The 15,806-nt window shown below is 36.9% G+C and overlaps 2 protein-coding genes across 2 annotated transcripts; one reads left to right on the top strand and one right to left on the bottom strand.

Moving 5' to 3' along the window:
- Positions 1-1,225: 1,225 nt before the first annotated feature.
- LOC128163498 (60S ribosomal export protein NMD3-like) lies at positions 1,226-7,704 on the bottom strand. The gene is made up of 15 exons (XM_052827115.1): positions 7,569-7,704; positions 7,287-7,421; positions 5,986-6,079; positions 5,814-5,894; positions 5,042-5,170; positions 4,564-4,654; positions 4,403-4,481; positions 4,093-4,189; positions 3,566-3,683; positions 3,298-3,440; positions 3,052-3,167; positions 2,809-2,881; positions 2,228-2,337; positions 1,966-2,036; positions 1,226-1,588 (listed from the first exon to the last, which is right to left on the bottom strand). Exons 1-15 carry the CDS (start codon positions 7,610-7,612, stop codon positions 1,467-1,469), a joined length of 1,503 nt encoding a protein of 500 aa, XP_052683075.1. The 5' UTR covers positions 7,613-7,704; the 3' UTR covers positions 1,226-1,466.
- Positions 7,705-7,708: 4 nt separating this feature from the next.
- LOC128163470 (zinc finger protein 99-like) lies at positions 7,709-15,048 on the top strand. The gene is made up of 6 exons (XM_052827079.1): positions 7,709-7,803; positions 8,168-8,400; positions 8,606-10,251; positions 10,758-10,891; positions 10,977-11,161; positions 11,733-15,048. The coding sequence occupies exons 2-6, from the start codon at positions 8,190-8,192 to the stop codon at positions 12,596-12,598; spliced, it is 3,042 nt and encodes a 1,013-aa protein (XP_052683039.1). The 5' UTR covers positions 7,709-7,803; positions 8,168-8,189; the 3' UTR covers positions 12,599-15,048.
- The last annotated feature ends 758 nt before the right edge of the window (positions 15,049-15,806 follow it).

The raw sequence follows: 15,806 nt of genomic DNA, 5'->3' as shown, positions 1-15,806 counted from the left end.
AAAGTAACCCTGGTTAAAATCCTGCTGTGGACATTTGATGTTAGTTAAACAGGGTTGTGCTTGAGGTTAAAATGTGATTGACTTGGGTCCCATTCAGAGGGAGTTCAAAGCCTTAAGATCATAACTGTGAGGGTCAGATCGGTTCAAATTTGGGCACCAGATAGCTCAGTTGGTAGAGCACCTGACAGGGCAATAGGGGGCATGGATAAGAATCGTGGTTAGGTATGGTCTGTCATTATTTCTCACATCCCAGTGTAATTGATGCTGTGCCAACCCCTAGATCTGACAGCTTATTGGTAACTCCTGCAAGGTGAAAGAACCTCGGATTGTTGATTTTCAAGGGCGAATATCTATTAAGGAGGGAGGAACATGACGGTTAGACCATTTTTATTGCTAGATAGCCAAGTTAGTAAAGCACCTGATTAAAAATACTGGGGATCCAGGTTCAAATCAGTCTGATTTGTCATTATTTCTTTCATCCTGTTACAACAGTACTGTAAATCAGCTTTAAATATTATATTCCTTTCGTCATGCAAAGATCTTGATGTTAAATGAACCTTGCATTGTGTTATCAATTTGCAGCCTTTCTCTATATTACTAGCTGTTGTAGACTCCTTCATGATATACACTGTGCAATTGACATCGTTTGACATAACAGCAACTGTTTTATTTATGTCATTCAAGAATGGCCTACTAAAACCTTATCAACCTACATCAATTTGCAAAAGAGCAGTGTGCAGTAAATTACCATGAGCGTGTTAATTGTAAAAGATATACATATTGCATATTCAATTAAATTATCCAAGAAAGTAGTCTTCGTAACAAAGTTTGTGGATGACATACACGCGACAGGTAAAGGGATATATTAAGAACAATCACAGCAATCAAATTTTATGTCATTTGGCAAAGTGCTGGGAAATCGGTGTCTTCATTTTCATGGTATTGGTGGGTTGTCCTCACCCATGAATTTACAACTGCGACAAACACAAATTTAGAAAAAAAATTTCAATCTAAAACTGAAAACCGATGCATCAAAGAAAATACATCCCCAAAAATAAGCAGAATCACCATAATCCACAAAAATTGGCCTCCACAAATCTAAATGATTCACAGTACAACTTTTCAAACTTTTTTTTCAATACTTTGAACTCTTTCTTCAGCAGTATGATTTATTTCTCATTTCATAAATATCTTAAATATATCAATTAAAAGAGATGAGAGTATACATGTAGTCAGCAGTCATTTTATTCCAAAAAAACCAACAAACATTTCGCACAGCATTTTCAAATAAATTATCCAAAAAATTAATCTTCATAACAGAGTTTGTGGATGACAAACATGGGATAGGTATAGGGATATATTGAGTACAATAATAGCAAATGTTTTTTCTAGTGTGTCCATACGTTGTTTTCTTAAGGTATTCATGCAGAAAACATGAATAGTCTCCCTTTTCTCCCATATAGAGGCTAGTCCTCGTCTCCCATAGGATCATCCGCAATGTGGAGATCATCCAGCATTTCCTGTAGACTGATCTGTGGCAGATCCTCATCCTCCGTGTCATCCGTATCCACGGCTATCTTGCTCTCATCTGTAAAATCAATATTGTATGTCTATAAGGTCCAACATCTACCAGGTAAGTATGTCTATAAGGTCCAACATCTAAACCTGTGGCATGCAGAGATAAGAGACTTCAAATACATTTCTAAATTTCTTTTTAAATGATTCCTACATAGATATGAATAACTGATACTAAGTCCTATTTTTAAATTATAAATCTGAAATAAGCTCATATTTAATGTTAACCTGGTGGAAAACAGACCTGATTTAAACTCTTGGACGACATTGATATTAAATGGTAATCAATACTAAACAATTGGTGGACAATAGGATACACTGGGAAATGACAAGATAAATGGATGGACAATGATGACAAACGGTGGACTATAGTGATAAACTGGTTCTTACCTTTGTAAATGTTGACGTGTTGCCTGGTTATCTGGTCCTCCTCCAGATCCTCAAGGAAATCTGTGTAGTCTCTGAAAATATGGATATAACCCAGAATTTATTCTCAGGGCTAAAAATACCTAGTATGAGAAAATCAAGTTCCTGTAGCTAAGAAATTCCATAATTGTCAATTTTCATGCAAATCTGATTTCTGCATTGTACATTGGCCAGTCAAATCCTGTATTTTAATCTTTTGAACACTCTTTTTTGTAATTCGAACTACCTTTCATTGCTGGCCGTCTCCATGTGCAGGTCGTCATGGAGATGCTTCAGCTTCCACCTTCGCTTCCTGTTCCTGGTTGTTTTATCTCCAAACACTTTCTTCACAATCACCTAAACAAACACATTGTCAACAATCACCTAAACAAACACATTGTCAACAATCACCTAGTAAACAAACACATTGTCAACAATCACCTAGTAAACAAACACATTTTCAACAATCACCTAGTAAACAAACACATTTTCAACAATCACCTAGTAAACAAACACATTTTCAACAATCACCTAGTAAACAAACACATTGTCAACAATCACCTAGTAAACAAACACATTGTCAACAATCACCTAAACAAACACATTGTCAACAATCACTTAGTAAATAAACACATTTTCAACAATCACCTACACACACACTTTGCCAAACTGGATTGTCAAGATTTTATACAATTGTCATGAAGGTAAAGTTTTGTAAATATACCACTTTTAATGGAAGAAATCTTTTATTGACTGGTACTAGTGGGAATTTATGTCTAAATACTTATTTTGCATGCTAATGATCATACATCAAGGTCGGATACTCACCACATCCGGCAGCTTTTCAGCCTTGACCTTCTCCAGGTCAGGGTTGTTCAAGTTGGCATTAGTAAAATCAAATCTGTAAAAGTATAAAGTGTTACAAAATTGTACATGTAAAACAGATGTACTATAAAGTTTATAAATCCAAATGTAAAGTACTGTATTGCCTCTCCATGTTTAATGAAATTTGTTATTCTAGTATAAATGATATCTATAACTCAGTAAGATAGAGAGACTGTTCTAACAAACCCATAAACTGTGTCCCCCGGACTCAGCAGGTGCCCCAGGTGTGTCCTACAGAAGAATTGGTGGTCACTCAGGCCATTCTCTGTCACCTTGGATACCCAGAGGTCAGCCAACACATGCTGCAAATACCAACAGTGATCCATTATGAAACAACTTCAGTGCAGTGATTTATTTGTCATGCTTAGGGCCCAGTGTGAGGGAGATGGCTGGGTGGGAGGGGGGACAGCTCCCGTCCCTGGGGTACAGTACCTTATTGGATACTGGCACTCTGTGGGGCCTGTCCTTTTCTGGAATAATGTCCACCTGCATCACCATAAACTCCACAAATCTTTTAGGGGAGCAGAGGTTCACAAAGGGGTACCTCCAAAACTGTGTTCCACTCACATCTGCCACTGAGGAAAAAATAATAATGAATTTTAAGAGACTGTGTATATCACAATTTGATCAACTAATTTTACAAATACTGAAGTACAGTTGGAGATATTACTGTCATTATAGCAGGCTATAAATAGCTGACCTTGCAGCGTGTTGGGGTCAATCAGGTGCACTGTCTGGGTCACATGACTACAGATACAGATCGGGCTGATGTTTCCCAGGATTTGGGCCAGCTTAGGAGGCAGGCACACAATGTTGTCCTGTAAAAAACATAAATCAAAAGGATCATTCATCAGAACGTAACTTAACGGGATGTCTTGGATCCTCTGTATTTTTCACACCGAGATTGATCATTCCTATTTAGTTTTGCTCCGAGATGTTCTGGTCCCAGCACATGAATGTGCTTTATAGGTTCTTAATATTTCTTGAACAGAACTGTACATTATTACAATTTTGAAACATTTTAATATTACTGTTTTTTCCTTTCAGAATAAAATATATCAGTTGAGGTATATATAAATAGCACAATAACAGATTTATCTTACCTACATATACCTAATAGACCTTACCTTACCTTTTAGACTTACCTTACCTTACAGATTTACCTTACCTTACAGATACCTTATAGATTTACCTTACCTAGTTACCTTGTAAACAGATTTGTCTTACCTTACAAATGGGGACGATCTCCACAGAGAAGGTGTACTTGTAGGTAAAGGTGTTGTTTCTGATGTCATGGGAAACCAGCTCCTGAGCACACTGATACCTGTACAATCATGTACATAAGTTAATTTCTTCCTGTCTGTACTGGGAAGCCCCAATAATGTGGGCAATCGCAATAAGTAACAGTATACAAGGGAAGGTGGATTTTTGTACTAGTGGCCATGGTCTCGTTTTGATAGTAATTTAGCAAGCAAGCCAGCAAAGATTTCTTTTTCTCTTTCTCTCAAACATAAGCTCTCTTAATAACAGACTTTACCTGCATGGTACTACATTCACTAAAAAGTCGACCAATTTTCGAGCATCTTGTTTTTGGGAGTAGAAGAAATCCAATCCATCTGAAAAATCAAATATGTACAGAGTAACACATAAGTTTCCCTACGGTGAGTAAACACAGACTAAGGTCGTCAATGATAGTACCGTGTACAGCCTTGATGTTGACTGTGTTGGCGTGGGCCTTGTGTTTCAGAATCAGCTGCTCCAGGAAGAAGAAGGTCTTCTTGTGGTCAGTCTACAATACAAAAGGTAAATATATGGTAAATATTAAGTAAATACATGGAACATGTTTACTGTCATAAAACACCGATCCCACTTTCTTGTGGTCAGGCTACAACTACATGTTTGCAGAAAGTTTTCAGTCATCATTATAATAAATATTTTTCACACATTCTATGAGCTTTCATTTTTTTTGCTGTAGTTGTATATTCATACAATGATAAAGAATTTGTACATTTTAATCTCCAAACATGTCATTAGATATACTGAAGCTAGAGAATATTTTGCTTCAAAAATATATGTCTCATTTGGGCCCTTGATTTCTGAATAGACGTTCTTCATTGATTTAATACAGTGGCACCTTCAGTAAAACCATTCATAGTTAACAGGTCTAGTCTGCTACCTTCTGTCTGATCTGAACCACGGCTCTCCAGAAGTCCTTGGCTTCCACGCGGTGGCAGTCGTCACACATGTTGTTGTTGACCGTGAACTCCACCACAAACACCTGCTGAAGCACCGCCCCATTCATCACCTACAAAACAGGTAATGCCACAAAATTCACCACAGTGTCACTTCTAAAATTCATATCACTTACAAACCAGTAACACCACAGAATACAATATTTATTGTGTATCAAATGAAGATGAAAAAGATTATTGTTATGGGTGTTGATGAAGCACTACACCATATACAAAATGATAAACACCACAAATTCACCACATTTAATGTGTCTAAAGTGAGGGAAAATAGACGACGACTAGCAATGTCACTTCTTGATAAATATAAGCGACGACTAATAGACGACGACTAGCAATGTCACTTCTTGATAAATATAAGCTGATTGTGCAGAAGAAACAAAATAGCAATACCATGTGCTTGCCATTCTTGTTAAAGTTGTTTTGATCATGTGACAGACTGACAGACTGTTTTTATCGCACTGACAGAGGTGTAAGCGAAGCTTGTGTAGCACAACCTCTGGTGAGAGAATGAATAGATAATAATGAAGCACTGTGCCATATAATTCATATCATTCATCATCTACAAAATGGGTGCCATCACAAACTTCACCATATTTGTTGTTTTTTATGTCTCAAATTAAAGAGGAATAGAAGATAATTATCATCATTGTGTATAAGAAAATGATGATGATGATGATGATGATGATGATAATGTACCTCTTTCTGTACAGTGAGTTTGACTTTGATTCTCATAGAATGAGGTTCTGTCCACACAAATCCGGCATCAACCAATCGAACCTTCAATAAAAGAGGAAAACATGAAAAACATTGGAAATGTGAATAATTTTAGCAGCCTAAACATGTCTCAATAATTTACCATCACACTTACTTTGTTTATTCCTTTGAGTTTCTTCAGACAGATGGAAAGAAGTTCTCTTGATTCTAGCTGTGCAGACACCCATGTGCTGGGAGGCTGCAAGTATCTGCAATTGTATAAAATGTTTATAATGAAACATGAGATACAGCAGATTTCAGGAACATATGGCAACAAAAGATGAAATGAAAATCTTCCCTTGAGACAGTAATACCGAACTGTTATGCTATCACCATATCAAAGTTTAACAAGATCACCAATGTGGAAATTATTTTAAGAAATTAAACTTTGAAAAGGCAATAATATCAAAAATAAATGGTTGATGTATATGTTGATTATAGATATGTGACTTTCATGATGCATTTGAATAAACTTTCTCTTAAAACAACAGATTGCAATCACCGATGCATTTAACTTTTTAAATAAACATCTCTCTATATTGTATATAGTCAGAATACTTGCCCAGATGATAGATATGATTTGCTTTTTCCTTTAAAAAACTTGTCAAAATAATGATAAGAAATAAACAAAATATGACTTTCATTTCAGCCAGGGGAAACTAGGTAAACCAGATAGGCATTTGACCACCAAATGAGAGTCAAACCACTAAAAGGCATACATGTCAAACCTAGTTAGCGATTAAAAACAAATGTATGCTTGTTTGCCTTAAAATGTGTTCACCCTTGACACCGTTCGCCCTAGTTTTGTTCGCCTTATTTTAATATACGATTAATGTAGTTGCGTATTTTCATATTTGTGCAATTATAGATCTCTTCATAATTTTTTAAATGATCAGAAAACAACACTATTATAACACCTTTACTTAATGATACCAAATGTCTCACTTTCTTTAATTGTTGAACACACCATGCGAACCATTAAAAAAAATATCATGACATTTATCTATAATTTACGGCATTTAAATCTAACAAATAGACCAATTACGTCTTTCTAAAGAAATAAAATCATAAAATGTATGAAAAATTTATAAAAGTAAAAATATTTCACTATTCAGAAAGTTAAAATTAACTGAAATAAAGTTAACTAACTTAAGATGATATGGTTTATCAACAACAAGGAGCAAACAATGTTTAGGGTGAACGATAATTAGGGCGAAAGACAATTAGAGCGAACGGACCTAGGGCGAATGGACTCAAGTAAACAGGTATATAGGGTGAATGAACCCGATACAATTAAAATTCTGCACTATTATTAAGACTTCACCTGTTACAGTACTATTATTAAGACTTCACCTGTTACAGTACTATTTTTAAGACTTCACCTGTTACAGTACTATTATTAAGACTTAAATTCACCTGTTACAGTTTCTGCAGAAGTACAGTACAGCCTGTTTGGGGATTCCCTCTGTGATATCCACCTGTGTTCTGATGCAGGATACACACATGTTGGAGGCATTGGGCTCTATTTCTGTGCCACATTGACAGCATAATCTGTGTCAAAAATGTGCAAAGGTGTGTACATACACACTACACAGCTCAATCATCAATGGTACAGAAGAGTATTTCTAGATTTACTGTATTTAGAAGGTTTAATCTAAATTAAATATATTTGAATATGACATGAGATATCCAACTTACATTAGATTTGTTGTCTTTGTCGTTTCTCCGAGGGAGAAATCCATCACATATATATTTCACAAAATTGTCAACACGTGCTTGTAAAATATGTCAGTGACGTTTAACCGGAAATCGTTTACTGCATTCTAAACATCAAAACCAAGCCGTTTACGATACTCGTACAGGGGGCGCTAAAACTATTGTACTGGATTTGCACAGAGATGAAGATGGTGGGAAGTTATCAAAATTGGTGAAGGTCTGGGTCAGAATATCAATTTTAACAGCATATTAGTAAAATATGAGTTTGAATACCTAATGACTATCAATGTAGAGATGAAGATATGAAATTGGTTTATCTCAAATGTAGTACAGTACAGGTCAAAGAAGGTTATGAAAATGGCGTCGGTAATGTTTACCTCTTGAATGGAAGGAAGTTTTCCGATAGACTTATTATATTTTTATTTGATGCTAATAAAATTTCTAGACATATTAAAATTTACCGATAAATTGAACGTTCACACTAGGACACCATTTATAACATCATGCTTTTGACCAGAGACATAAAAATAAATGTGTCTGATTTGACTGATCTGTGATAAAATTCATTTTTGTTCACATAGGTAGCAAGCCCAATTCTGTAAAATGGATGTACTGGTTAGCTTGAAGCATGACGGGAAGCTTAGTGACTATGTGAACAAGGCCTATGCGGCCAAACATTTGTGTGATGTCAAGGTTGTGACAGGAGACCAGTCCACGTTTTACACACATCGACTTGTCCTGTCTGCTTTCTCGGAGTTCTTCCAGCGGAAAATCAGTGGACAGCAAGAATCCCACAACATGGTGATTCCCATTGGTGAGGTTTTGTTTGCTGGGAAGGGAGGGATGGGTCCTGGGCCGTTTTGTAACTATACTGTGTAATTTTAACATGTTCAAATGGCATTAGGGGGCCCTGCACACTCCTCTGCCTTTTGCGTCAATGCGCATCAGTCACCATGGAACTTATATGTTAGTGTTCAATATATTGAACTTTTTATTCAAAGACAACATTTTTGTTGCAGATGTGGACTCAGCTGTGTTCAAAGTATTGATGGAGTTCATGTACACAGGCCAACTATCAGTCACCACTGCCGAGAGGATTGCACTCTATCACGCTTCAGTGATTCTAGAAATGGACACTGCACAGGAACTCTTACAACAAGCCTACATCTCCAGTGATTGGCATGGAATGATGACTAATAAGGTCACCAAAAGTTCAGAAGATAACGACCTCGATGTCAAGGTTACAGAGGAAACAGATGTTAGGGTCACCATATCTGACATTCAAGAAGAAAAAACATTGGATGGCGCTACAACGAGCAATATATCAGAATTAACTACTACAAAAAAGAAAAGAGGAAGAAAGAAGAAGAAAATTGAAAATGATGTTGTAGAACCATTGGAAGGACAACAAGAATTTGGGGGTGAGGCATTGATTGGGGAGGTGGTCGAGGCAGGGGATAACAGGATGATGACTAGAAATCGTGGAAGGAGAAGACCTGTAGTCAGCAACAAGGCCAAACAAAGCAAAAAGACAGGAAAGAAGGATTCCACGGAAAGAAAGAAGAGAGAGGTCAGAGTAAAGAGAAGAGAAAGCATCCCCAAAGTTCAAAAGGTCATGAAGATCTGGGTTCCAAAGAACGCCAATGTTAAATGTGAGATCTGTGGAAAATTTCTGCACTCTTTCTCTGCACTGAAGAAACATTTGGTCATCAAACACCAACATTTTGCTCTTGGGTTTTCCCAAAGCCGTGCCATAATCAGCAATATTATAAAGGGGTCAGGAACAATGCGTTATTGTACATTAATTGACCGACCTAAAAAATTCATGTGCACTCTGTGTTCTTGCAGCTTCCGCTTCTACAGCCTATTCTACAGACACGTTCAGGAAACTCATATGCAGCTTTTCCAAGGAGACAGGCAGGGGGACTTTCTGAAGGTTGTCAAACACATCCAGAATATGAAATCCACACTGAAAGAAAGGAAAAAAAGCAAACAGAAGCCAGAAGCAAAGAGGGGCAGGAGAATAGTGGCTAATAAGGTGTATGAGAAGTGCTGTTTCTGTCACGCTGTTCTCTCCAAGGGAAGAATCTATGCCAATCATCTTATCAAGAAGCATTATCTGAGTTTTGAGAAAGCCAAAGAATTTACAGGCTATCCTAAGTACCGTCTGCAGCAGAAGTGGGAGTGCCCAGACTGTAACTTGACATTTGTTGGCAATAAGGCTCTGAAGAGTCACTTTGAAGGTGTGCATCAACTTGACGACATCAAGTACCCTTGTCCTGACTGTGACAGTTCTTACTCTTCTCTAGGTACAATAAAATCTCACTTACGATGGGTCCATAAGAAAACCATAGCCGAGGTTCACGAAGCGTTGAAGAATTCTGTGGTGTGTGAAGTCGCTGGGTGTGACTACGCCACAGGGAACATGATGACAATGAAGCTACACGTGGTGAAGGAACATCCAGAAATCAAGTACAGGTGCACTGAGTGTAACTTCACCTTCCACGTGAAGAAGACGCTCAATCGTCACATGATCGTCAAACATCTCCGACGCTCCGAGCACCTGAAGAAGCAATGTGAGCAGTGTGGACGGAGATTCAGCAAGAACTCCCAGCTTCACGTGCACCAGTTTATCAAACATGGCATTTATCACAAGGACATGAAGGTACAGAACCCTCATAGAATAAAAAATGATTGTTTTTATGTATTTCGTATGTTTAGTTGAAATCAGTCTCTGGTTTATTCATTGTAATACTGTGTACAAGGTTATTTTCGGCCTATGTTATATTTGCCATTCTTCTCTTGGAAACTTTTTTGCCCTGTCTTGAATTCACCCAAAGTTGTGTATAAAGAGAGATAATTTAAATTTGCCTCCTGACAATGAGGGGAAAATAAAACGGGGGTGAATATTTCCCTGTATACACTAATTGTTATTTAAAAGGTTCTTTGTCTGGTAAATGTTTTTTTTGGAATTTAATATACATTAAACTGTTAATTTGCTCTGTATAACAGTTACTTCAATGTTTGGGTTTGTTTCCCCCGTCCCCATTTCCCCCTCCTTCAGCTGTTTCACTGTTTTCTCCCTCAGTTGTTCTGCTGTAACAAGGTGTGCCTGTTGTTTTTGTTATTCTATATTATCATGATAAAGATGTCTCCTGTTTTTTCTTTTAGTTGTTCCGCTGTGAACATGGCGGCTGTAACAAAGTCTGCATGTCAAGCTCCAGTCTCAAGTCCCATACGAGGCGTCACTCAAATGACAAAAATTACGAATGTCCATACTGTTCCCTCAAACTTAAGACTGATGTGTAAGTGAAACCTATTCTCACTAACCTACCATTCTGTAGGAGTACCTTTGTATCTTACAATTGACATTTTCTTTTTATATATCAGGACACTGAAAAAACATATCAACAAGATGCACCTTTGGATCCGGCCTCACCTGTGTCAGGTGTGCGGTCAGCGGTTTGGGGAGGATTCTGAGCTTCAATCCCATATCAAGAACCGTCACTCTGCAGACAAAGAGTTTCAGTGTGACCACTGTCCCTACGCCACTGCCAACAAAGCTACGTTCTACAGTAAGTCAATCATAACTCCTCAGGACTTTCCAACAAGCAGAAAACCAACGTTGGCATCTTTGACAACCCCCCTTTTTCATAAATAATCTGTTGAGATTTGAGCTAAGCATCATAGAATTTAATAATCTAAGCAAAGATATACTACAGGAGATATATTCAAGGCTGTCTGAGGAGTACTTATTTTGTATAAAATTTAACTTCTGGTGTCAGATCTAAATGCATTCAAGGTGTATTTTAATGTTCTGCGGGAAATGCCTGAAAAGTTACAATTGACAGCAAGTCTGAAGTTAAATCTCTCACACACATCCATTAAGTACCGCCAACAAGCTACATCCTACAGTGAATTCTAAATACATTAAAGTCCTTCCCAAGTTGAGATGATTTTAACATAACTACTCTACTCAGTAAATGTTAAATACAGTTAAACTTTGCACAAACAACTCTGCCAACAAAGTAAACCCTTTAAAGATTCTAATTTGTTCAGAATGATGTATATGAAATTTGAATAAGTTGAAGAAATCCTCTAAGACAAAGCTGTATAGTCTCTGAATGGAACTTTTTTTTTATACAGCTCATTTATTCATGGTCCACAAAGTGAAAGCAAAAGAAGACACACGTAAAGAGTTTCGCTGCCCTCACTGTGAGTTCACCACTTTGCTCGGACACAGGTTCAAAACCCATCTTAATGGACACAAAAACATCCGGCAATATTCCTGTAACATGTGTGATAAGAAGTTTATCTCCAGCTCCACCTTGCGGGCCCACAAACAGTGGACGCATTCAGAAAAGAAATATGACTGTCCTCACTGTGGTTATCAAACGAAGACGTCCCAGAAACTAAACGAACACATCAGGATACAGCACCAGCTCAAGGGCTTCAAGCCCTACAGGTGTCCCTATTGTACCTTTACGTGTGCCACAGGCGGCAACACCCGGAAACACATCAAGCAGAAGCACAAGGACATGGAGGTGCGATATATCAGAGACGATAGTCTGCTGGAGGCGGCTCGCCTCGCCCGCAGATCCGGAAACACCATGTCCCTTAATTATATTTCTGTCCAGAAGGACATGGTTCCAGACGCACCGCCAGGGTTCGAGCTTCAGGAATTCCAGTTAGCTGCCCAGCAACAAGAGTCTGGTCACCAGGGTAACCACCAAATGGAGCTAGGGTCGGCGCCCTCTGTGGTGGAGGTCAGTAATCTCCACACCCTGACTAATGTAGCGGTGCACTCCGACCCAATTACCGACCCCAATCCACACACCCACCAGGGGAACCTTGTGTCTCAGGAGGTCATGGTCGGTAACGAGAGCATTGTGGTTCATAACCATGGCAACATCATCACCTTGGGCAACGTTCATCAGCTGACTGAGGCTGACACAGTTGGGTATTCAGCAGCCATTGTAAACGCCATCAACCAGTCAATCCAACACTTGTAGACGTTTGGCTCTGTGAAATGATTCTGCTTAAAGAACTATATATGATATGAGTCAAATTTGGCCCCCATAATTCGCTATTTTTTAAGTGGTTCAGGTACATTAATTTGTTGTGTTATTTTATAAAAGAGTTGACATAAAATATGTTTTTCACCTATTTATTTGATTCATATTCACTCACTGGCAGTATATTGTCAGAGGTGACGCTATTTTTATAATTCAATCAAAATCAGTCAAAAATTAACATTTTTCTTATCGTTTTTCGAATAGGAAAAATAGAGCGACTCTTTGAACAAGAACAAACTTTTTTGTCACCTTTAAGTATTGGAGAGATACATCTTTGGTGAAAATATTTCGTTTGTTCAAGCAGTCGCTCAATGTTTCCTTAAAAAAAACTGCCTCAAAACAAAGCGTTTTATGCTAAAAATGAGAAAATGGTGGGAAAAGGTAAACTTTATGATGTCCTATTTTTAAATTGTAAGCAGTAAAATCAAAATGAAACTTACGAAAACACTTCAAATGTATATTTGTACAAATAAAACAAAGAATTACAGTAAAATGAGAATGTTCATTTAAGGGGGTCATTTTAGGCTCAAACCATATATAGTCCTTTGGGGGAATTATTTAGTTCTGTTAATTGAATTTGTTTTGTGATTCGTTTTATGGTAGTTTTTTGACTCTCTCCTTTACTGATATACATGTAATATTGATGTCCCATTTCATGAATGCATGACATACGTACCTGTATATTATTAGTACACTGTACATGTACCGGTACATCATAAAGGTAGATACATGTACTGATTTATTATTAGTATGCTTTGATATCTATTTAAAATGGTAACAAAATGTTCTCATCATTTTTATGTTCATTATAACAATTTTATTATATTTGTTGACAGTAGATTTATAAATTTATTGAGATGATGTTAAGGATGTTATTTTGTGCTAATAATTTTTTGTGCCATTTTTTTTAGAGTTGTTTGTTAAACTTCAATAGCAATTGCAACTTCTTAGGCCTTTCCAGCAGGCTCGGGAAAAACACTTCGAATGTATTACTTAAATTAGATTAAATTAAACCCCCCCCCCCCCCCCTTTTTACAAAACATAAATACTACACACTTTACGGTCGATGAAGATTTGGGCCAGCCTTAATTAAAGTCAATGATATACACTCGAATATACCACAGAAACCACATACAAAGCTGTGTAGCCAATATTTATTTTCATGGCAAGCGACTCCATTTTGTATAAGATTCTAACATCCGGTAATGTAAATACATCCACGGTGTTTTTCCGAGCTCTGCTGCAAAGGCCGGAGAAGTTGCGATGCTTCAGTAGCTCAGCTTTTATCCATCTCTCAGTACGCATGTACTAATTGTACATGTATTTATACCACTCTAGGACCTGCCTCATGAAATGTTATATATCTGTTCAGAATTATATGCTGTATTTGATTTGATAATATAAAAATACTATGGTACTAATGAACTGCTGTAAGTATAACATAAAATTAGTGACTATTTTATCACTTTATTATTTTGGATGATATTGTTGTCAGTTAAAGGTTTTTTTGCTCAGCTGAGTGAGCTATTCTGATCACATTTTGTCTGTCATCGTCTGTCTGTCCATCTGTCTGTAAACTTTTCACATTTTCAACATCTTCTCAAGAACCACTGGGCCAATTTCAACCAAACTTGGCACAAAGCATTCTTAGCCTAAGGTGATTCAAAGTTGTGAAAATTGAGGACCACGCCATTTTGCAAAGGGAGATAATTAGGAATTTATAAAAAATTTTGAGAAATTTTTAAAAATCTTCTTCTCATGAACCATAAGACCAGGAAAGCTAAAACATGTGTGAAAGCATCCTCAGGTAGTGTAGATTCAAAGTTGTGAAAATCATGACCCCCAGGGGTAGGGTGGGGCCACAATAGGGGGTCAAAGTTAACAGATGAATATATAGAGTAAATCTTTTAAAAATCTACTTCTCAGAAACTAATCAGCCAGATGATTCTTTATAATTGTTAAAACTTTGGCCCCAGGACAATTCTTTAGCCTCACAAGAAGGTTCAGAGTTTGATGTAGGTTTATTTCCCATATATTAACTATTGTTAAGGATCTTTTTGAGAACTGCAATACTCAACATATGCTATGACTATAAAATCATCCTGTTAGTAAAGGGACTAATGATTATAAACATAAGAATACCCAGGGGGAAAATGGATTTTATTTATACAGGATCTACATGTATTATTGTACATTGTCCAGATAGTTTGTATTATGACTCCATTAAGCTGATTTTATCATACCTATTGTTCCTCGGGTGAGCGATGTGGCCCATGGGCCTCTTTTTTTTTATGAAATCTAGACCCGCATGATTGATGAATCATTTGACAATATCAAATGCTGTTAGAGAAAACATTACAATGTATTAAAATGTTATGAAATCCCTCTTCCATGTCATTGAGTTGTTTGTTCAAAGAACAAGAGGCCTATGGGTCTGATTGGTCACCTGAGTATAATACATCTACAATACAGCATAATTAAAGGTGAAAGATTGCAGATCAGACATTAATCAGGGCTGTGTTTTACAAAATAACTTACTTTTAAAGTTATAAATCTTTTCAGCCACATGGAATGATTCTAAACATGGAAAAGTTATAAATGACCAATCATATCAAACAATTTTAATCCGTGTAAGCAGAGATATAAATAACAGAGATTGGCAACTGATAGAATTCTCGCGTTCCTCATTGTAAAGTATTCCCAGTTAAAATCAGTATATCTTTCTAATAAACAGTTATATCGAAACATAAACAGCCAAACCGGATTACCAAAACATTCAAAATATTATATTTTCATGAGTTTGTCTTATAAACAATATTAAAAGAGGAGTTTTCGGAGGCAGTTGGCTACCCGTCGTCCGCGATTTCGCCGATGTTTTATAGCAGGCCAATATATTTTCTATATATTAATCTTATTTTTTGTTTCCAAAACGTCTAAAATCTATGCACATTTTTCATAAAAACAAATTGAATATACTTTCGGTTTAAGATCATTATCTCAATTTTACTAATATATGTAGTTCTCAAAGCAAGGTTGGTCCCGTTACATTTTCAACAACAAAACACGCTAATGGCGGAGTTGCCAATCTCTTTAGTCGTGTCTCTGCTGAATTAAGTTAAACCAGTTCATATCAAGCTAATGATTT

The sequence above is a fragment of the Crassostrea angulata genome, chromosome 1 (genome assembly GCF_025612915.1).
Source record: "Crassostrea angulata isolate pt1a10 chromosome 1, ASM2561291v2, whole genome shotgun sequence".
NCBI classification, from domain to species: domain Eukaryota; kingdom Metazoa; phylum Mollusca; class Bivalvia; order Ostreida; family Ostreidae; genus Magallana; species Magallana angulata.
This window is presented reverse-complemented; position numbering and strand designations above follow the sequence as displayed.

Excerpts from the sequence above, each read along its gene's own strand:
- LOC128163498 (XM_052827115.1), bottom strand. The coding sequence starts at position 7,612 with ATGGATTTCTCCCTCGGAGAAACGACAAAGACAACAAATCTAAT. Across the intron at positions 3,684-4,092 it reads AGATCGTCCCCATTTGTAAG|GACAACATTGTGTGCCTGCC; the intron begins GTAAGACAAATC and ends TGTTTTTTACAG. Across the intron at positions 1,589-1,965 it reads ACACGTCAACATTTACAAAG|ATGAGAGCAAGATAGCCGTG; the intron begins GTAAGAACCAGT and ends TTGATTTTACAG.
- LOC128163470 (XM_052827079.1), top strand. The coding sequence starts at position 8,190 with ATGGATGTACTGGTTAGCTTGAAGCATGACGGGAAGCTTAGTGACTAT. Across the intron at positions 8,401-8,605 it reads CAACATGGTGATTCCCATTG|ATGTGGACTCAGCTGTGTTC; the intron begins GTGAGGTTTTGT and ends TTTTTGTTGCAG. Across the intron at positions 10,252-10,757 it reads TTTATCACAAGGACATGAAG|TTGTTCCGCTGTGAACATGG; the intron begins GTACAGAACCCT and ends TTTTTCTTTTAG.